At 41.5% G+C, this 22,162-nt stretch overlaps 2 protein-coding genes across 2 annotated transcripts in view; one reads left to right on the top strand and one right to left on the bottom strand.

Moving 5' to 3' along the window:
• Positions 1-4,258: 4,258 nt before the first annotated feature.
• Positions 4,259-7,479, top strand: ADORA2B (adenosine A2b receptor). The gene is made up of 3 exons (XM_008570815.1): positions 4,259-4,326; positions 5,632-5,703; positions 6,374-7,479. Exons 1-3 carry the CDS (start codon positions 4,259-4,261, stop codon positions 7,032-7,034), a joined length of 801 nt encoding a protein of 266 aa, XP_008569037.1. The 3' UTR covers positions 7,035-7,479.
• Positions 7,480-9,126: 1,647 nt separating this feature from the next.
• The window catches only part of ZSWIM7 (zinc finger, SWIM-type containing 7), a 14,148-nt gene continuing 1,112 nt past the window's right edge, over positions 9,127-22,162 (bottom strand). Inside the window, exons 2-6 of the mRNA XM_008570814.1 lie at positions 21,993-22,126; positions 19,002-19,023; positions 16,185-16,287; positions 10,852-10,956; positions 9,127-9,518 (exon numbers count right to left, since the gene is read on the bottom strand). Coding sequence (XP_008569036.1) covers positions 9,402-9,518; positions 10,852-10,956; positions 16,185-16,287; positions 19,002-19,023; positions 21,993-22,126 — 481 coding nt within the window. The 3' untranslated portion in view covers positions 9,127-9,401. The remainder of the gene's footprint in view (positions 9,519-10,851; positions 10,957-16,184; positions 16,288-19,001; positions 19,024-21,992; positions 22,127-22,162) is intronic.

Below are 22,162 nucleotides of genomic sequence, written 5' to 3'. Positions count from 1 at the left end.
GCAAGATGGTGGAAGCAGAGAGCGCAGAGAGAAAGACAGACTCTCCTCTTCTTTTAAAGCCCTCAGAACCACGACACCCCTGATCACCATTTTTAATCCATTCACTACGGCACAGTCCTACAATCGAATCACCTCTTCAAGGCTCCACCTTTCAATTAACATAATAGGATTTCCCACCCTCTTAACAGTCACAGTAGTGGCTAAGTTTCTAATACATAAAACTTGGGGGACACAATTCAAGCTTCAGTGAGTTTGAGAGGAACATAATTCAATCCACTACATATCCTAACCCTATTTTTTACATAAGTCCTGTTATTTGTGTGCAATTTTAGAGAACATGAGGTTTTCTAAGAATGTATATATTGCTTTATAGCAGAAATGTTTGTATTTACATAGGAATGAAACTTGTGACTAGACAATATATAAAGAAAAATGATCCCTAAACAATTTTAAGAAGCAACGATACAGCTGTGTGCATTTACTCAGGAATTTACATTTATAAAGTGCTTTTTGTACACACTGTATGTTAAAAGCCTCAGCAGCAGCTTGGAGGTGGTTCTGGAGCCACTGTTTCTGATGGTGAGCTCAGGCCGTATCCAGCCCCAGGCTGGACGGATCAGGCTCAGTGTCACTGCCCAGGATAACTGCCCCTGGGGATCTGAACTAGGAGCACCTGAGAGCTGGGAATGGATTTCTAAGGCTAGGAAGGCGGCCTGGTTTGAGCTGAGTACTGCAGAGCCAGAGCAGGAGACCCTGCCCCAGAAATAGGCCAACACTTGTTATGCAGCCCTTGGCGGTTCCCTTTCATTATGTAACCTCAGTGTTCACACTGTTCCCTTTTGTTGATTCCCTCCATGTGACTGTTTTTCTATCAATCTCCTTAGCTAATGAGCTCCTTATAAGGAGAACGGATGGATCAGAGTACAGCTCCACACACAGCGGTGGGGCATAGCCGTTCGCCAGAGTGTACACCCAGAACACCCCTCTTGTGTGTTGTGCGCGGGCCCACAGAGGCTGGGATTGCTCCTGCCTTGCTTGGAATAATAAAGCTGCCTGTGTTTCCTGTATTCACTTCTCTGTCCTTCCCCTACACTTGGGCAGCTGTCCTGCTTCCTTGCCTTGTTGCTGTGCTGTGCCCTCCACAGCACAGCAGTGATGGGCACAATTCGGGAATGTTTTGGGGAGAGGACATGTTCTGAGAGCCACTGGTGCACTGGGAGCAAGGTGTGGAGTCCACAGCAAGGCGTGGCACTGGGAGGGAGACAGGCATTCAGGGAGAGGACAGAGGCACAGCTGGAAGTGTGAAATGAGAGGACATGGCAGGAGGTTAACTAGAGCCTTCAGGATCTACCAGAGACCTCAGGGATCATCCCTTCCAGTGTCCTGCTCAGTGCAGGGACACCTGCCTGCTTTCTGCAGTGTCTCTGTCTCCTACCCTGTGCCTGGGTCCTGGTGTGTGTTTCTTGCAGAGTCCAACTGTCCTGTCAGATGGAGCTGGGGCCAGTGCTAATAGTGCTTCTGTCTTTGGAGCCCAAACCTTTTGCCTGTGGAATTTGGTTATGTCCTTCAGCAGAATAAAGAGCACATAGCTGTCTTTGCTGCCCTTGAGGATGGCCTCCCAAGAGGGTAGCAGAAGCTCCTTCCTTCAAGTGTCCAAGTTCCATGTGGCTTCAGAGTGGTGAGGACGCTGTGGAATTGGCAAGCAGCTCTGCCAAGGGCAGATGTGTCTGTGGGAAAAAAGTGATGCAGCCGACTCATGGCGGGGTGACCAAGCAGAGGGGGGCTGGGATATGTGAGATGAGCACTGAAGAGCTGTAGTTTCCTAAGCAGGAAAGTGTCTGCTTTGGGCAAAATCAGAATTGGATTAGATTGGGTTTGTCTTGACTGCGATTTAGAGGCAGCAGGCCAGTCATTTAGCCTCTTTGAGCCTCAGCTTCCACCTGTATAAACTGGGGATAGCAGCTTTCCCCTCATGAGGCATGGCTTGATGAGATGCGTAAGGCACACAGCACAGTGCTGCCTGGAGAGCAGCTGTTGAGGTCGTGGTCCCCTGTGCCGTGAGTGTTCTGGACAAGTGGGGAAGAGGGTCTACAGGCATGTGTCTCCAAAACTTGTGTTTGGTTGTGTGGTTCAGAGTCTGATAGCATGGAAGCCTCTGTGCCAGCTAGGGAGAAATGAGGAAGAACTTATTTTAGATGGAAAAATGGATGATGAACTTTCTTTTTTCCTTTGAAGTTTCAAGTACCACTGGCATATTAAAGGTAAAAATGAAGACACGGGTTGTATATTTAAGCTTTAGTTAGACATTTCATGTTCTCAGAAAAGAATTAAGTTACTTTCAGCTCCACACTGCTCTGCATGTGTATCCTCCCGGCTCACTGAACTCAGCCCATTTCTCCTTTCCAAGCACTGTGCTCTCTGACCATCACCAGATCCTAGTGTCCTCACCCTCTTCTCCGAACACCCCCTCCACCGTCTGGTCTTAACCGAGGCCTGCGGCTCCCCCAAGGACAGTGCTTCCCTTACTGCCACTCGACCAGAAACATCCTCTCCACTTTCCACATTTCTCAACCTTTAGCTTTCTGCGTAAGAATTCAAGCTCTCCCGTTTTCCTCTTATCTCGCATCCTATTCATTTTGGTATGGCCGAACCCATCTCAGTCAGTAATTATATATTTGTGTGTTTACTTTTTTCTGTCTCTTCCATCAGCTGATGTTCCATGAGGACAGTGATTGTTTCCAGTGCCCAGCAGAATATGTGGTACAAGGGAAGAACTCTTTGAATAAAATAACTAACCAACAGGGAAGAGAGGTGGCGATGGGGATTCACAGTGAAAGCTGTGACCAGCACTCTGATGGAGTTAGTTGCTTTTCCTTATCAAAGACAAATCGGCATAAAAGTAGTTTTCACATGTGTAGGAACCCAAGAAGTTCAGATGTGGGTGGATTCCAGTGGTTGTTTTGAACTCTAGCAGGAAGCCACCCCATGAGCCCTCTGTGTACAGGGTACTCTGTATCCAATACTGCTTAAAAAAAAAGGTACAATAAGAGGCAGCATGATATAGTAAAAGAGCATAGACTGGAGCGAGTCCTGACTTAGCCTCTGGTCTTGGTTCGTGTATTGGCTCTGCTTACTCAGACCGTTTCCTCATTTGTGAAACAAAGGTTGGACTAGAAAAGATGAAAGCAGCTTCCAGTTTGTGTGGTTTGGGCCGCAGTTAACAGAGTACCTAACAGTGGCGTAAGCAATCAAGACATTCAAGTTTTCGGGCCGACCCCATGGCGCACTCGGGAGAGTGCAGCGCTGGGAGCGCAGCGGCGCTCCTGCCGTGGATTCGGATCCTATATAGGGATGGTTGGTGCACTCACTGGCTGAGCGCGGTGCAGGCAACACCAAGCCGAGGGTTGTGATCCCCTTACCGGTCACAAAAAAAAAAAAAAAAAAAAAAGACATTCAAGTTTTCTCTTGAAACAAGAATGTGGAGCCAAGGTATCAGTGGTTCAGTGGTGTCACCAAGGACCACTGCCTTTGTCTTCAGGCTTGTACCTCATGGTTACGGATGGCAGCTGCTGCAGGTCAAGGCCTCACAGCCTTCTAAAAGAGCACCAAAAGCAGAAAGGGATGGGCATGGGGGCCGCTCTCCTAATGGGTTTCTCTCCTCTTAGCAGGAAGTAAAATCTTTCCTGGAGGTCCCCCAGCAGGCTTTCTTTTCTGTCTCATTGTCCAGAACTACCTCACATATCCACCCCAGACCAATCACCAATAAGAAAATGGAAGCACCATGATTTGTGTATTAACCTGTTTCTATGTTGCTATAACAGAATACCTGAGAGTGGATAATTTATAAAGAACAGAGGTTTATTTGGCTCATAATTCTGCGACAGCTGCATCTGGCATGGGCCTCAGGCTGCTTCTATTCATGGCAGAAAGTGGCAGGCAGCCAGTGGGTACAAGCAGATCACATAGCGAGAGAAAGCAAGAAAGAGGGTAGGTGTCAGGTCTTTTAAACAACCAGCTCTCGTGGGAACTAATACAGCAAGATCTCACTCACTGTCCCCAACCCCCAGGGAGAGCATTAATCCATCATGAAGGATCCGCCCCTGTGACTCAAACAGCTCCCAACACTGCCACATTAGGGATCAGATTTCCACATGAGTTCCTGGGGGGGGACAACACATTCAAACTCTTTCAATTTGCTTACCCTAAATATAATTCGTCCCCCACAGCTGACCTATAATCAGCTGTACAGTTGAGTCCCATGACCAACAAAAGAGGACAAGGGCAGGCTGTCAGGCATGCTGCCTCGTGGCCTGACATCCTGGGATTGTAAGTGCTCGGCCTTTAGGAGGTGTCCTTGTCATCCTGCAGAGACTAATTGTTTATTCATGTCTCTGGTGAGGCATTGGCAAGGAGTAACTTTTTTTTTTTTTCTTTAAAAGATGACCGGTAATGGGATCTTAACCCTTGACTTGGTGTTGTCAGTACCGTGCTCACACAGTGAGCAAACCAGCCATCCTTATATGGGATCCGAACCCGCAGCCTTGGTGCTATCAAGTACCACACTCTCCCAAGTGAGCCACAGGCCAGCCCAGGAGTAACATTTTTTAAAGAAAGGCTTACATTTCTGAATGAGGAGGGAGGCAGAAAGGGTTTGGAAATAAATGGATTCATTGGTCAAGAAAAATTCAGTGAGCAACTGAGCCCAGCAGGTCATATGTAGTGAAGGCCCCACAAATGGGCTGCCTGTTGCTTAGAGGTGCCATAATAGGGAACTGAAAAGATTAGAGATCGCTGTAAATAACAAGGCAAACCCAAGTTAACATCCTCAGCAAACTGTCGCAGTTCTCCTGCCTGTCCAGGCCACAGCAGCAGGTATTTCTAGTAAGTAGAATCTTGCTTTAAAGCTATTTGATGTTAGATAACAAATGAGGCATGTATTCATAATGGGTCATATTATTAGGAAGCTACCATGTGCCAGGCACTGTGGTAGGTCCTGGGCATACCACTGCCAAGCGGCAAGGTCCAAGTCCTTAAGAGGTGGACATTGTAGTTAACAGGAAACCAGGCTCTAAGACAAGTGTGTGTGTATGGGCCAGAGATTGGGAGTGACCACCTCTGCCTAAGAGGTGACCAGAAAAGGAGGTGACTCTTGAAAGAGGACAAGTGTTTCGTCCAATGCTGAGAGTAGCATGAACGAGAAGGGAGCCATTGGTTAGGAACAGCAAGCACAGGGCATGTGGGGCCGAGGCCTGGAGGGCTCTGTGGGCCATGCTGAGAAATATGAGCTTCATCTGCAGGCAAAGGAAATGGGACACTTGCCATAGACAAGTCTTAAGGTAACCCGAATCAAATTATTTCCTAGTTTCCCCCTGGAGGTTATAGAAAGATTTTGTTTCATTTACTTAATGTATTATATTGAGTGCGCTCATTTATATAATACATTACATACATATTATGGGCCAGTTATTAATTGCAAAGTATAGACTAGTTTATAGCAAAATGTCTAAAAGATATAATAAGATTTCTAGTGATTTTAAGTAAGATTTAATGTTTAAAAATTACTAAAAAAATTTAATATTTGCTATTTCCCGATTTTTATCAGTTCTGTTGCTGGCATTTCTCTGTACACAGGGGCATTGCCAGAACACTTGTTCTCCAGCAGTTTGCAGAGGTATTCAGAAGTGATTCTGCCCATGGTCTGAGGTAAACCTCTTGTGCTATTTGTGGGAGACCAGCAATAACTGTGGGCTTTCTTGCCCAGAGCCACAGGTAGTGCTGCCCGACTCCAGGGGCCTCCAAAGCTCACTTCTCAGGCCTTTGTTCAAATGTCACCTTTTCAATGAAGCCTCCCTTGACTGATTTCTTTAAAAGTACAGTTCCTGCCAGTTCTGATCTTCCTTACTCTGCATTTTCATTTTCCATACCACACTATTTATTAACTTTTGTTTGTTATTGTTTCCCCTGCTAGAATGAAAGTCCTAACATTAGCAGGGATCTTTGTGTGTTCTGTTCACTGGTATATCAGCCTCTAGAAAGTGCCTTCAGTAGACCTAGACTCAAAGGTCAGTAACTAGTTAATTAGAAAGTACCTCCTTAATACTTCTCCACATCTTGTGATTTCACTATCCTTTGTTGCTAAACAAAAATGAGTTACTAAGTCAAGAATGAAAATCTTACTGAGCTTGTTAGAGCAAAGCTGCCCATACCTGCTTGCATGTTAGTGTTGAGAGTAAGGGCCATGGTGCTCTGGAGGGTGAACCTTGGAGGTTGTTAGGGCTGAAGGGCCATAGAACAAAAGCAGAGGTGGAGTCTTGGACTTCGGTTGCAGAGGACTATAAACTGACCATAACACATGGTGTTGTCTTTTGAACAGGTATAAAAGTTTAGTCACTGGAACACGAGCAAGAGGGGTCATTGCTGCCCTCTGGGTCCTTGCCTTCGGCATCGGACTGACTCCATTCCTGGGGTGGAACAGTAAAGACAGTGCCACCAACTGCACGGAGCCCTGGGATGGAACCATGAATGAGAGCTGCTGCCGTGTGAAGTGTCTTTTTGAGAATGTGGTCCCCATGAGTTACATGGTGTATTTCAATTTCTTTGGGTGTGTCCTGCCACCACTGCTCATAATGCTGGTGATCTACGTCAAGATCTTCACAGTGGCCTGCAGGCAGCTTCAGCGCACCGAGCTGATGGACCACTCCAGGACCACCCTCCAAAGGGAGATCCATGCGGCCAAGTCGCTGGCCATGATTGTGGGGATTTTCGCTCTGTGCTGGCTGCCAGTACATGCCATCAATTGTGTCACTCTTTTTCAGCCAGCTCGGGCTAAGGATAAGCCCAAGTGGGCAATGAATATGGCCATTCTCTTGTCACATGCCAATTCAGTTGTCAATCCCATTGTCTATGCCTACCGGAACCAAGACTTCCGCTATACTTTTCACAAAATCATCTCCAGGTATGTTCTCTGTCAGACAGATGTCAAGAGTGGGAATGGGCAGGCCAGGGCACAGCCTGCTCTCAGTGTGGGCCTATGACCGAGGCCCTGGCCTCTTCAAGAAGGCACAGATTCACAATAAACAAAGGGACAGGACATGACGGGCTGCTTCTCATTGGCACCTCACAGGCGTATAGGCTGCCTCTTCCGAGCACGTCCCTGGAGTTACCACATATCTAGCTAATATGTATGTGTCATTAGTAGGCACCAATGGTTGACAGTTATACTTATGGTTCTTTTTTGCTGTTCTTACTGTGTGGATGATGCTGAAGCCTTGAAGGATTCTAAAAGATTATTTTAAGAGTCTGCCTCATTCATCATAGAAAATGACCGAAAATATTTTATTGTGAAACAAACACTGTGAACTACTATAATGCACATTTTTTTTAACTTAGAGGTAATGGAAAAATAAAAGTTTGCTGTACTAAAAATGTATACTTGTACCTAGGAAGGTGACCAGGAAAATTAAAAGTATAATTCTTCAATCAAGAAACTGCCATATTGGGCCGGCCCGTGGCTCACTCAGGAGAGTGTAGTGCTGATAACACTACAGGGGTGTTAACACATATAGGGTTCAGATCCTATATAGGGATGGCTAGTTGGCTCACTGGCTGAGCGTGGTGCTGACAACACCAAGCCAAGGGGTTGAGATCCCCTTACTGGTCATCTTTATATAGGGGAAAAAAAAAAACAAACCCAAAAAACAAACAAACTGCCATATTAAATTAGGGAAATGATATTCTCACAAGTTCCTAACCAGAATTATTATCAGATAATTTTAGACTTCATTCTTTTCATATATAGGAAACTACCCTAGAGGAAGAAACTGGAGAAATGGCATCCTTCCTCTACCAAATTTCCCCCTTCTAGAGCTAGGTAGTGAATTTTTCTTCTCTTCCAAGTTCAGGTTTGGCCAAATTGTTGGAACCCAAAGTGTGAAGATTTTACTAAGTAAAATTATATAACTGTGTATGTATACTAGGTGAAATAAGTTTTTTAAAAACATGCTTAGGGTACTGCATTGGCTTGTTATAAAGAGCTGCATCTACTGTCTAACTTACTCTGAAGGCTGCTTTAAAAAAAATAAGTTTTATATTTAAAGTTTCCCAAATAGCAGAAAAGTCTTGGTAGATTTTGCTACACCTCAACATAACAAAAGCTCTACCAACCACAGAACACTGCAACATCTGTGGCCTTGGGCATTCACCCAACATTCATTCTCCAGCACTTCATGTTTTGGGGGCACAAGGGTAGGGGTTTCCCAGGCTGCCCGTTGGTCCACTTCTGTAGTATCCCTGCAAAGATACTGCAGGTTTATGGCTCTCTCCAGAGACAGGGAATTCCTCTCCCTCTAGGATCCTCTTCTGGCTATGGATAGCTTTCCCTATTATGAAGTTCTTGCCCTGTGTTGAAAATCTGTCTGGTTTTCATCTATATCTATCTATTATTGCTCCTTTGTGTTCTCGTGGGGTCCAACTGAATCTCATATCTCTCCCTGCTGACGTTCCTCCTGGTATCTATTTTGTCTTTTCTTCTTCACACTGAAAATCCCTAGTGTACTATCTGTAGCATCCTCCCTGGACATGATTTTTAGTCAGTTCCTTCATTTGTCCTGTTACAAAGCTCAGAAATGCATGCAGGGCAAAATCAGCTCTTGCCTTGTTCTGGATGCCACCTCTGTAACAGTACAGCCCATGTAAACTGTTTTGGCACCACTGGCACCACCACCACCACCCACCACCACCACGACCTTGAAGCTTACCAAAACCAGAACCCCTAAGTCTTTTTGTAGTAGCTGCTGTTTAGCCACATCTCTGCTCTGATCTTTTGTTGCTGCTGAGTAACTTCTGGATCCAAGGAAAAGAACCAACACCTATTCATCTGACTTCATCTTACCCCGAGTGGCCTGCCATTCCAAGCTTTTAAAAATTGCTAGCAATTCAGTCCCTTAAGAATCTACTTGTGGGGCCGAGCCCGTGGTGCACTTGGGAGAGTGCGGCGCTGGGAGCGCAGCAGCGCTCCCGCCGCGGGTTCGGATCCTATATAGGGATGACCGGTGCGCTCACAGCGCTCACTGGCTAAGCGTGGTGCGGCCAGTCTCAAAAAGGACAAAAAAAAAAAAAAAAAAGACACAACATGATACTAGGCTTTATTTCAGTCTAAGATAAGTGATTACATACAGGGACATTTTATACCCCAGGGCTCAGAGGATGGTTCAGGTTTTTCATGAGAAGACTATACAGGGCTTCTAACCACACACACCCTCCACAGCCCACAGCCCCTCCAGCAGTCCAGGAGGGAAAAGGGACAGTAATAAGTCTCTGGAAGATATATTTCACCTCTCTTGCATGGCATTTCTTGACAGGAATTTCTGTTTTGAAAGATGACAATGCTCAGTCTGTACCTTTTATGCTTCTTGTTTCTTCTCCGTCAATATGATGTCAGTCAGCTGCTTGTCAGAGACACTTAGCTGCTGACAGGTCCTCATAACCTGACTAAGATAAACTGCCAAGAGATGCTTGCACTGGAATACAAAACACATAAACCTGTTAGAAACAGGCAGGACAACGGCTGGCCAGTCTAACCAAGACTTCTTCTCAGTACCATCATATTTAGCAGGAAAGGACTGGGGCACACAGACTATGGGGCCCTTTACTCACAGCCTAAAAAATGCAGATAAAGGTGATGAAGTTAGAGAGGATAAAGAAAGACTGCCTGCTGCTTTGAAGAAGTTTAGATCCAGTACAAGATGGGTACAAGGTAGGTAATCCATGGTGAAAACCAAGACAGGTTCCTCATTTTAGTCCTAAATTACGTTTCTTCCTTGCCTTAAGAAAGCTGTCATAGCAATGGTTAACACTCCCTGAGGCACTATGCTACTAAGTACTTCCCATAGATTATCTTATTTAAATCTGACAGCTACCCTGAACACAGGTATTATTCCCATTTTAACCATGTGCTCACAGCCTAGAACCTCCTCCCTTATCCCACTGGGTCAACTTCCAGGGAGGGGGGTGAGAGGAGGAGTGCTGGCAAAACTCACATATGTTGGCCTGTACACACCTCTGGGGAGATGACTACATGGGACTTTGTCACAGAACACAGCTTTAGATCTTAAAGGGGCCCTGGCTCAATCCTATCATTTTACAGGTGAAATAAACTTAATGGCTCATCAGGTATGAATGTGGCCTTTTGTACAATGGCATACCCAACTTGCTACTGAGTTCCCAAGGTGTTTAAGAAGCTGGTAGTATACGACGGGAGAGCAGAGTGGACACAGTTATTTTCTTCTTTGGCAAGACTTAAAAAATAGCTACCTGCTCTCAGGAGGGTAGTACCTCTCCTTTTGGAATAAAGAGTGTGTGACTATGTGCTGTTGCTGCTTGATGCTCTGGACTCTGAAGAAACTGGCAAAGGCTTAGAGGGACAGGCAAAGGTACTCCTGTCCCATGTGAAAGTTGAGTGTGCGGCCAGGCTGACTTACAGCTAGTGGGGAGACATACCTCATGGCTGGAGTTGGGGATGTGCAAAGTTTTCAACATATAATTTAATTTTTAAAATATTTTTATTGGACCATCTAATTCCTCAGTGCCAGCTTCTGGGATTACCCTTTTGTCCTCCCCAAAGCTTCACCTATGACTTTTTAAATGGAAAAGAAACTGATGTAGTTCTAAAAATGACACCACGTTGTGGGAGGCTAAGCCCGAAAGAGATGACTAACTGAAGTCAAGAACAATAAACTACACTTTGTTTCAACATGTAGTAAAATTCCCACTTTGTACAACTCTAAAGCCATGAAGGGCTAGCAACTTCTTTCCTAATTTGACTACAGTGAGAAGAGCCTTCCCCATCCTCACCAGTAGGCTGTCACTCTTCCGTAGCACCGAGAAGGCAAATGCAGGACATGAACAGTAATGACATGAAGCCAAACATGTGTATGTTTTACCAGAACTTCCAAGTACCTAGGAGAAAAGGACAGATGGTATCAGAGATCTGAAGGTGTCTTGGATAAAAACGCTTCACTCCCTTGAATTCATCAATTTAATGACTCAGAGTTGCTCTGAAAATCACACCGGGAAGAACTGCTCTGAGGTTTGTTTCACACGAAAGGGGAAACTCAACTTCTCTTCCCTCCACTGTGCAAACTCTTCCTTCCTTAGTCAGTGCTCTGCCCTTCAGGACTTCACACAATGGAACTGAAGAGTTTCAGGCTAGTTCAACCATCCACACAAACCATTTTCTTCCTATGCCTAGTGATTCAAAGGGCCCACTCCATGGGCTGACTATAAAAAGTGGTGGAGGGGAAAGCTTCTCTCATCTACATTTTATTGTGGGGTTTAACCTTTGGTATTTCATAGCATGTGTTCAAGTTTCTAAGACTTCTACCCCATATCTAAAGAGAGAGTGAAAACAGGTAAAGGGTGAGGAGTGGAAAAGGTTTTTGAAAAGCATTTCAGAGTGGGGAGAATAAATAAAGCAAAGAACTTTGCAAAAGGGATGACTTGGCAGCTGAGGGTGGAGGTCTCAGGAAAAGAGGCAAGCCTGTATCCGCCCGCTCATCAGCAGGGTGGAAAGGGGATACAGATATAGGGGGCTGCTAAGAGGCTCAGTCTAAGAACAAACAGCCTTGGTAGCAGACAAGAGGAACAAAAAGGAGACATATAAAGAAAGTAAGATAAGGCTGCAGTGTGACTGGACACATTTATTAGAGAAATCACTTCTTTAAGTCTCTCTACCACTCAAGCAACCAAAAGCTTTTTGTTGGGGGCTTCATTCCTGGAGTTAATTTCCAAACTGGAAGTATAAGATTATTAGTATCCAAGAGAACTAGAAACATCCAGACGATTAGTTTACAGTGAATTTAGGAATTTGCCACAGGGTCTTCAAATTAGTTTTAGGCTCTAAGATGGCAATCTAAATGAAAAAGCCATGACTACTCCAGGGATTGATTCCTCTTTCTCCCCGACAAAGAATAAAGCAACAGGTAAGGCTTTAACTAAAGAAGAGACAGCAGATTCAAGTGTGCTTCTGTTTGTCACATGCTCGGTGGTTCCCATGATGTAGCCATGTTGATGCCTTTTTTTTTTTTTTTTTTTAAATGACCGGAAAGGGACCTCAACTCTTGACTTGGTGTTGTCAGCACCACGCTCTCCAAAGTGAGCAACCAGCCATCCCTATATAGGGATCCGAACCCAAGCCTTGGTGTTATCAGCACCGCACTCTCCCGAGTGAGCCACAGGCCAGCCCTGTTGGTGCCTTTATTTGACCAATTCAGTAGAATTCCTTGGGGTTGCCACATTACCAGATACGACCAATAATTGTAATAGGAGGCCTACTATACTCATTAAAGATTTCAGCCCCAGTTACAAGTTAGGTATTGAAAAATCACATCTTAACACATTTCCTATTGCAAGGCTCTGACATGTTATGAACATATTGCCTACACCACTGAGTATCAATGGAGAAGTTTCCCTAGGATGTCTGGAAAAAAACTGAAGAGACAGCATTAAAGAGGACTGTTTTCCATTTAATCTGACAGAAAACCCACCGTGATTCACTGGTTCCTTCTCATTGTGAGTCCCCAATCCATGAGAATGCTCCCTGGACTATGTTGAATAAAATCCTGGTGACTTAGGAATGGGGGGAAATTCTACAGAGGTTCCCTTGTCTGATCCTTTCAAAAGCTGGCTAAAACTCATCGTAAACTATTTAACCGCCTAAGGGAAGTTACAGTAAATACTGTAAAAAGAGTAAGTTTTGAATTTGCTTCTTCTTTATCTGACAGTGCACAACCAATGAACCCAATAATCAGGCAAAAATCTGAGGAAGAAATGTTTAGAACTGGAAATTGACCTCAGGGACAATCTAATTCAATTCCTTCAACCTTCAATAGAAAAACAACCTCCTCTCACAGGAACTGCTTTGCGTTCTCCCAATCATAGTCTGGAATGTTTATCCCCAGAATAAGAGAGCTTTAAAAAAAGAAACATGCAAAAAAGAGAATACTTAGATCCAGACTGGACTTATAGAAACCTCATTTGGAGGAAGTCTATGTGTTTCAGTTAGGTTGTAAGGAGAGAGGCCCACCCAGATGGTCATCTGTTCACAGGGGCACTTTTATAATATCACTCCTCCGAGCCTCTTAGGATACTGTATTATTTACTGTTCCCTGTGTTCGGTGCCTTTCTCTGGAAAAAGGATTATACATTCCTATTCTATTAAATACAGGCTGGCTATGTGACCTGCTTCAGCCAGTAGAATGTGAGCAGTCAAGCAGACACATTAAAAATGGCCTCATACCACTGTCCTCTTTTCTCTCTGCTACGAGACCCATCATGTTCCAGATAGGGGCTGCTTGTCAGTGGGATGTCTGAATGAAGATGTTTTTCAGCAGAGCTGCAATTGACTACTGATGGATATGTAGCATGGATGAAATTTAAGACTTTGTTTTTGTAAGCTTCTCAGATTTAGAGATCATTACTACCGTTATTTAGCCTGTTCTGACTGAAGCATCCTCCTTCCTAAGTGAACCAAAAAAGTTTGAAAAAAGCAACTCAGGTAACAGCAACACAATGGCGACTTTAGGATAATTACACATTACACTTGGAGGACAGTAAGAATATCAGGGTTGGCCTATGGAAAGATTAACTAGTTGGGTATCAAGGCAGTGTCTGACTCAACTTTTACCATCTCATACAACCCCCGATGAAGCCAAATCCTTACTACATTACTATATAATGCAACCATTAAGGTTACTTTGAGAGTGTGTAAGATTTATACAGCCTCTTTAATTCAAAGTCCAAGCTTACAGCCACAATTCTAGGAAGTTAGCATTTTTTATGACTAATATAGCAATGTAATACAGATATGAATGACAAAAACTAAACAAATCATGGTGACTACTGGGAGGAATGAAGAGTCAATAATAAAAATATTTCAAAAAAAATCTTTGAGATTTTAACTAATAACTATAGATCACAGAAGTAGACAGAAATCTGCCTGTCCAGATCATGTGTTATGCTTATAATGGATCTGAGACCAAATAGCCAAAACTAAAATACATGGTGAAAACTTGATGGCTCCTCTAGTTTCAGGTATCTTAGCTACATAAAAACCAAAGATAAAAATACCAGGAAAAAACCAGAAACACCTCCTCAAGTACAAACAATAACTTCAGTAACTGATATAATCTATAAGTTCACCATGAGAAAATTGTAATAGGCAGTCTCTTCTGAATAGGAAAATACCATCTACAAGTTCTAACAGCAGCATCCAACACTAATTACCCCATTTTCCTTAATGAAGAAACACATGGAGATTTTGTCAGGTCAGTGAAGTTATGCTACAGTGTAGAATAGCAAGTTATTCACTAAGCAAAGGCACTAAATTTGCCCAAGCAAATTTGAGGCTTTGCTTAAGTCATTTACTCCCTTAAGAATTTATGGGCCAGCCCGGTGGCGCACTGCTACAGTGCGCCGCATGGGAAGCACGGCGGCGCTCCCACCAAGGGTTCGGATCCCATATACAGACCGGCCGCTCACTGGCTGAGTGAGGTGTGGGAGCAACAACCAAGGGTTCGGATCCCATATACAGACCGGCCACTCACTGGCTGAGCGAGGTGTGGGAGCAACACCGTGGGTTGCGAACCCGTTGCCGGTCCCGGCCCAGTACGGGCGCGACACTGAGGGTTGCGATCCGTTGCCGGTTGCGATCCGTTGCCAGTCATGAAAAAAGACAAAAAAAGGGGAAAAAAAAAAAAAAAAAGAATTTATTACATGGTCTCTCAATGAGAATTAACTGACAGTCTCGGCTCTGAGTAGTTCAATGCAAATAAACCAGAACTCAAACATTAAAAAATTCCCTCCTTCCTGGTCTTCATCAAAGCCTGGATTATATTTAAGATCTGATGGCTTCTTTCTGACCCCTTCTAAGACAGACACACAATTCTGGACACCACTGCCAATACTTTCATTTCATTCATAAGAGTCCCTTCCCTCAATTCCAGCTGCACTTACCACTGCTGCATATAGCTAAACTGGGCAGTGGGGGGGAGGGCGAAGGTGGTTGGGGTTTGGCCCATTGTTTATATAGTCTTTATTCAAGTCTCGTTATAAAACAGGCAGTGTGGGGTAGCCAGATGTGACTGTTTCTTTACCTTTCTGCACGTTAGTCTCCTGCAAAATAAATACCTTGCTGGGTTATTGGTGAGAATTATCAATAACACATGAAAGTAATTCAGTCTGATAAGGAGCTGTTACTTCACAAATCTACCTATCCCTATCATAAGCTCCAATATGGCAAAGTGAAGGTCCAAGTAGACTGCCTGAATTCTGCACCGTTTGACCCTTAATAAATCTTGGCAATAGTTTTGAAAGATCATTTCTAATAGATGAATCTGAACATGTGGAAGGACCACAAAATGCATTTTGGCTTTTGCTTGTAAGCAAGAGATAACAAACAAGATGAAAATGTCAACAAATGTATGGGGGCCGGGGGGAAGGAGCGTCTCTACTATCAAACAACAGGAAAGCCAAAGTTGACTCTACTCCGTTAGACCTAAGAAAACATCGCCTCCACTCCACTGCTGGTTCTGTTCAGTGCTACTGGATAGAGTCAATAGGTCATATTTACCTTAACTACTAAAATGCCTGGAGGAAATTAAGTGAAATAAGCCATGGAAAGACAGACAAATCCACATGTTCTCACTTATATGTGGAATCTATAAAAGTCAAACTCACAGAAGCATAAAGAAGAATGGTGGATACCAGGGGCTTGGGGAGGAGGATGAGGAGATGTTGGTCGAAGGGTACAAAATTTCAGTGAAGCAGGAGGAATAAATTCATGAATTCTACTGTACAACCATGATTAACGTGGCTACAGTTAATAACAATGTACTGTATACTTGAAAATTGCTAACAGTAGATTTTAAGTGTTCTCACCACAAAAAATAAATATGTGAGGTAATGGAGATGTTAATTAGCTTGATTTAGTCATTCTACAAGGTTTATATATATCAAAGCATCATGCTGTATGCCATAAATATATACTTTTGGTTAATTACAAATAAATAAAATTTTAAAATTATTAATATGTTAAGTTTATTAAATCAAAAGTTTTCCAACATTCCAGGAAATACTCAAAGTATCCTAAGAGGTTTCTGTTGAGATCATCCCCACCTCTAGACTTCTACCTGGTAAACGTGCCTTCCACTGGGTGATGAAACCAAGGTGACGGACTGTCGATCAACTAGGTCCAAGGCCTGGATGGCTGATGAACCAAAGACAAACTTCAGCCTAGGAAAATAAAAAGGCTTTAGGTTAGAGGGACTGATTCTCAAAGTCACCTCAGTAACTTGACCCAAAAGATCACAGCATTTTTTCAAAAATTCATTTTATTTTGGAAACAAAGAAAATAATATATTAAAACCCATGGACTCACTCCCCAGAATTAACATCTTGTTCATTTATTTCAGATTTTCATTTTTTTTTAAAATAAAAGGAGTAAACTATTACAGATAAAGAAGCTCTCTTTATACTTCTCTGTACTGCTTCCTATACTTCTTTCCACCTTCCCTTCATCCCTGAGGCAACTACATGCATTTGTTGGTTTCTGTTCTGTTAATGCTTTTATATCTTATTATACATAGAGCGTTACGTGTGTGCATATATACACATATGCTTATGTGTATGTACATACTTATGGTATTGTTTTGTAAGTCTTAGAACATAAAAGGTATATTGTAGGTTTTCTGGCGGCTTGCCTTTTTCCACTCAACGCATTTTGAAAACGATGCATGTTGATACATACGTTTCTTTTACTCTACCTTCTGAATATTCCATTATGTGTACATACTACATTTTATTTGCTAAGTACACTGATGGGCATTCCAACTATTTACATCTTATATTATTATAAATAATAATTATCCCCATCCATGTCCCTTGGTGTACATACGAGGATACTTCAAGAAGTTCATGGAAAGATTCGTATTATCTTTTAATTCTATTTTTCTACAAACTTTTTGAAGTACCCTCATATATGAAAATTCTTCCTGGTTATATAACTAAAAGTAGAATTGCTGAGTCTTAGGATATGTACATTTTTAAAATAGATGCTGCCAACAGCTTTCCAAAGTGGAAACAGCACTCCCACCAGCACTGAATGAGAGTTCCATTTTCTGTATGTCCTTACCAACACCAGTATTATCCGACATTTTTATATTTGACTATCTGATGGATGTTAAATTTACACTTCTGGATTAGTAATAAGGCTATCCAGCTGTTGAATGATACAGCAGAAAAATTTTAATATGTGGGCAAATTCTTAGGTGAGAAAGGCTGGGGACAAAACTGTCTATTCAGGAACTCTGAATCATGTTAAAAAAATTTTTTTAAAGGAAATCTACAAATTATTTCAAAAGAAAAAGTTCAATAAAAAAAAAAGAAGGCAATAAACCAAAATGTAAGAGTGATTATCACTGGGTAAATTGTTAATGCTTTTGATGTTTTATTTTCTAATAAAACAGGTTTACTTTTTTATTATTTTTTAAACAAAGAATGCAGGTTATTTTTATAAACTGGAAAACAGAATGGCTAGGTTGAACTAAAACTGAAAAGTTAATGTTTTAAAGAACACATATGACTTAATACAGTAAAAAGACAGAACTACCAAGTCTTCAAACTTGAAATGTTACTTCATTTTCCAACAAACTAGTCTCATATACAACAAATTATTGGGGGGATGGGAAAGAGTGCTTTTAAATTTTTTATATTAAATGTATGAAGATTTAGTCTACAAAGAAAAATGAAATAAAATTTGTTGAGAAACTTATCAGAGATAATCACAGTTAACTTTAATAATTTTTAAAACCTGGTTTGTTCATTTTATGGCCTATTGTGAACATCTCTTGAATGCAGTATTTTTTAATATTTTTAATGGCTACAAATAATTCTACTGTAGAGATGAATCACTTCTTTTATCTCCCCAAGCTCTGCTTTTGGATAATTAGATTGTTTCCAGGTTTTTTGTTTTGTTTTGTTGCTGTCATAAACAATACAGAATGAATATACTCACTGTAAAATCTTTATCAACATTCATAATTACTTCCTTGGGATACATTCTTAGAAGTGGTATTTCTAAGTCAAGGTATATGTTTCAAAGCTCCTATATCCAGATTACCTTCCAATTTACATTCCTGCCAGCAGTTTCCCTTTCCCCATATTCTTGCCAATGTATTTTCTGAGGTTGCCAGTTTTATAGATGAAAAGTTATCTTATTATTTTAATTTGTATTTTTACGGTCACTAGTAAGATGTATCTTTTTTCCTAAAAGTTTTTGGCTATTTGCATTTTTTACTTATTTGCCCATTTTCTTTCTTTCTTTTTTTTTTTCTAATAATATATAATCCATATAAAAAACATAAGAACAGAGAAAAGGTTAAAGCCCTTCCCTAAGTTCCACCTCCTTCCTTCCTCTTAGTATAGGTTGGTGTATACCCTGCAGGGCTTTTTAAATACAAGGGTGTATACATGCAACTAAGCATCATTGATTACTAGGTAGCTTTCACTTTTTTGTTGCTATTGAGAATGTAATTAGATTTTCAAGCTTTGTGCTATGAAGAAAAATGATTCTTGATTTTTTTTTAATAACTGGCCACTATTTTATTCTCTTGTTTTTTTAAAACTAGTTATACTACCTGCAAATAATAATTGTCTTTCCTTGCAGATAGATGTACTTCTAATTTCTTTTTCGTGTGTTAGTGTAACAGCTACAATTTCTAGACAAATGTTAAATAACAGTGGCAAATATGACAATATGGGAGCGCCTTGTACTGTCCAATACAGTGTTAACTATTCACTTGAGACAGATTTTTAACAATCATGTCAAGAGAATATTTTTCCAGTTTAGAAATAATACTTTTAAAAATCAAGAGTTGATGTTGAAAGGATTTGGCTTTTAAAACGCGTTAATGCTTTAAAACATCAAACACAACAAGATATATACTTACGATAATAGATGCTCATCAGGAACTGTAAAATGGGAATGGAAAAAAGTTAAACCAGTGACTATAGACATAAAAATCTTTAAAAGACTATAACCAAAGACTTCTGTGTAAGATAGTATATTGAAACTATGTATCTAATTTTACTCCTTCCCCAAACCCCACTAAAACAATAATAAAGGGATTTATGTATATATGTTTATATATATGTGGCTGGCCAGTATGGGGATCCAAACCCTTGACCTTGTTATTATCAGCACCACATTCTCCCAAGTGAGCTGAATGACCAACCCCCAATAAAGGGATTTTTAAAACAGCACAAACTCCCACAGATGAGGGCAGGCAGAAACAACAGGAAAGATACATTGGAAGTTGATAAAAAGAGTAGAAAATAATTTACAAGATCTGAGAAAACAAAATCTTAAGCTAGCAATGGGGAGAGCCAAGCACCAACCTGATTTATATTCCCCTCCTTAGTTCTAGGTGACTGCCTCTCCCTCGCTCTGGTAAAAGATTAGGTTTATTTTCTGGAGAGGTTCAAACATAGGATATACGGACTGGAGGAAAATACTAAGCACATCGGAGGTAAGAGTGTCACATCGAAAACAGGGGGACCTCCTGTTCTCTTCCCCAGCATTGCTCCCATAACACAAGCAATCTGGCCTCCCCCTTCTAGGCAGAAGACTGGAAGTCTTCCTTGAGGAAACTGACCAGGCCCAAGAGAAATAACATTGGAATGGTTTCACAAACTAAACAGCCTGGTGAGAAAAACTACAGTGATGTTGATAGTCCATAAGCCCTTCTGCCTCCAACAGCTTTCAAAACATTTTTTAATCTTCCATTCTTAAATATGACAAGACAACTAAGCATTACCAGAAAACAAAGGAAAGGCAGGGACAAAAACAGAAGAAAGTTAATTAGAGGAAAAACTGCAGAGAGAAGAAACTTTCCAAACCTATTATTAATATCAGAAGAAAAAAATAAGTCAATGCAATCATAAAATAGGCACAAGATATAAAAAAGGAATCTTTAGGAAAAGTGTTCTAAATTAAAAATATAATCGCAGAAATAAAAATCTCAATAGAAAATCTGGAAGATAAAGTTGAAGAGAGTTTCCAGGAAGTAGAGGAAATAAAAAGATGAAATACAGGAGAGACTTAAGTTAATCAGAGGGATGTTACAAGACATTCAGTAAACTGAGTAAAAGGAATACCAGAAAGAACAGAGAAAACAGGGAACTCGTCAATCAAATAGTTCAAGAAAATTTCCTAGAATTGGAGGACATGAGTTTTTAGCTTAAAGGGCCCACTGAGTATACGATGGTGGAGTGAAAAATGAAACCAAACCAAACCTGATCAGAAGATTCAGTTATAAAGAGAAGGTAATTCAAACTTCCAGAGAAAATAAAGTTCACATACAAAAATCAGGAGCAACACTAGAAACTAGAAGGCAGTGGCATAATGCTTCAGATGATGGAAGAAATATTATTCCCAACATATAATTCAATATCTAGCCAAACTATCAGTTAAGTGTAAGAATAGAAAAAGACCTTTTACAGACAATGTAAAGCCTCAAAAAGTATATCTCATGCCCCCTTCTTCAGGAAGCTACGAGATTATGTGCTCCATAAAATAAGGTAGCAAACCAAGAAAAAGAAAACTGTAGGATATACTAAACATAAGGCCCAACATAAGCAAAGAGAATTTCCAGGATAATAATGAAGGGAGATTTCAGGAGACAGCCGAGAGGTCAGCCATTCCATATTAGGCAAATGAGAAGGCTCCAGGAGAGATTTCTACAGGAAAACGAAATGGATAAAAATGCCTCACTCATCAGAATATCTTGAGTGGAAATTTAGAACACTTGTAAAGAGTTTGAGGTTGCATCAGGGATAAATACATAGAAAACTAAACATACAAACAAAACAAGCCCAGGGAAACCAAAAAGTTACACAGGAAAGGAAAAGTAATCATAGTGTCCTATATGGCTTAGCTGTGACTAGTTTACACACCATCATACAGGTGTAAACTGAGAATGTTGATCTAAAAAATTACTACTGAAGGAAGAGAGGTTAGGAAAGGTGTATGACCAGCTAGAACAAAGATTTTGAAAAAGCAGAAAGCAGTACTGCTGAAAATAAACACTAATCAATGGCAACGTCCCCGTGTCTGAGCCATGACTGTCAGGGTGAGCCTACTGGGCTCCCTTCAAGACTGTCAATGCATGGAGTAATCCATGCTGGCACAGAGCCCAGTTCTGGATGGAAATGGCTGTATGAAATTATAGCATTCCAAACCCTCAGGCCATCCAATCTTAGAGCTCCAGAACCAGTGTTTCAGCTGACAACAATGTGGCTTTTTCGCTACCCTTTCTGGAATCAGAACATGTCCGAATACTTGGCTGATCTAATTTTTTAATCATACATACTTAAGTCTCTTTAGTTTTGACTGAACCGAGAAAATAAAAGTTGGTTTACTTTTCTCCATCCTTTAAAAGCAGTAACTCAAAATAAATCCTTTCAAAGTATAGGACTTTTAAAACAAAAGCCATGCAACTGAGCGAGCAGTGGCAGTTCTGAGGCCTAGTTTGACCGCTATTTATAAGGTGGTCATTTTCACCCTGGAAGGGTAGCTCTAAGCAGCCAACGCGTTGCGATTACAAACATCCTCCTGCGCTAGCACGCCGTGAACATGTCTTGGTATCGTTTCTTCTCAGTGACTCTGGGGAGCGCAGTCACAGAGCATCCTCTGCTGGTCAGACAAAGAACGTACTTCCACAATACCCAGATTTACTCTAGTAACTGCATTGGGTTTTGTGGCCCTAGAATATTTATTTCCAGAACCAAGTGTACGAGCGTATTCAAATTAACATCAGAATTTGAGGTAAAAAATAATAAATTTAATAATTCAAAATTAAATAATTCAAAAGTTCACCGTCCCTTAACTCACCTAGGCTTCTGCCTGCCTCCTCTCCCCTCGGCCCTGGGGCCCCTCTCACCTGTCCTCGGGTAGCTCTCAGTGCTTGGCCCACTGGCCTGCTCGCTCCCTGCGCTGTTCCCTAAATATTCGCCGAATAGATTTGGCCATTTACTCGCCCAAATTTCTTTTTCTTTTTTCTTTTTTTTTAACGGGCTTGGGGTTTAAAGAAAAAAAAAAAAAAAAAACACG

Source organism: Galeopterus variegatus, unplaced genomic scaffold (assembly GCF_000696425.1).
Source record: "Galeopterus variegatus unplaced genomic scaffold, G_variegatus-3.0.2 Scaffold632, whole genome shotgun sequence".
NCBI classification, from domain to species: Eukaryota; Metazoa; Chordata; class Mammalia; order Dermoptera; family Cynocephalidae; genus Galeopterus; species Galeopterus variegatus.
Note: the sequence above shows the minus strand (reverse complement) of the source record. Positions and strands in the feature narration are given on the sequence as shown.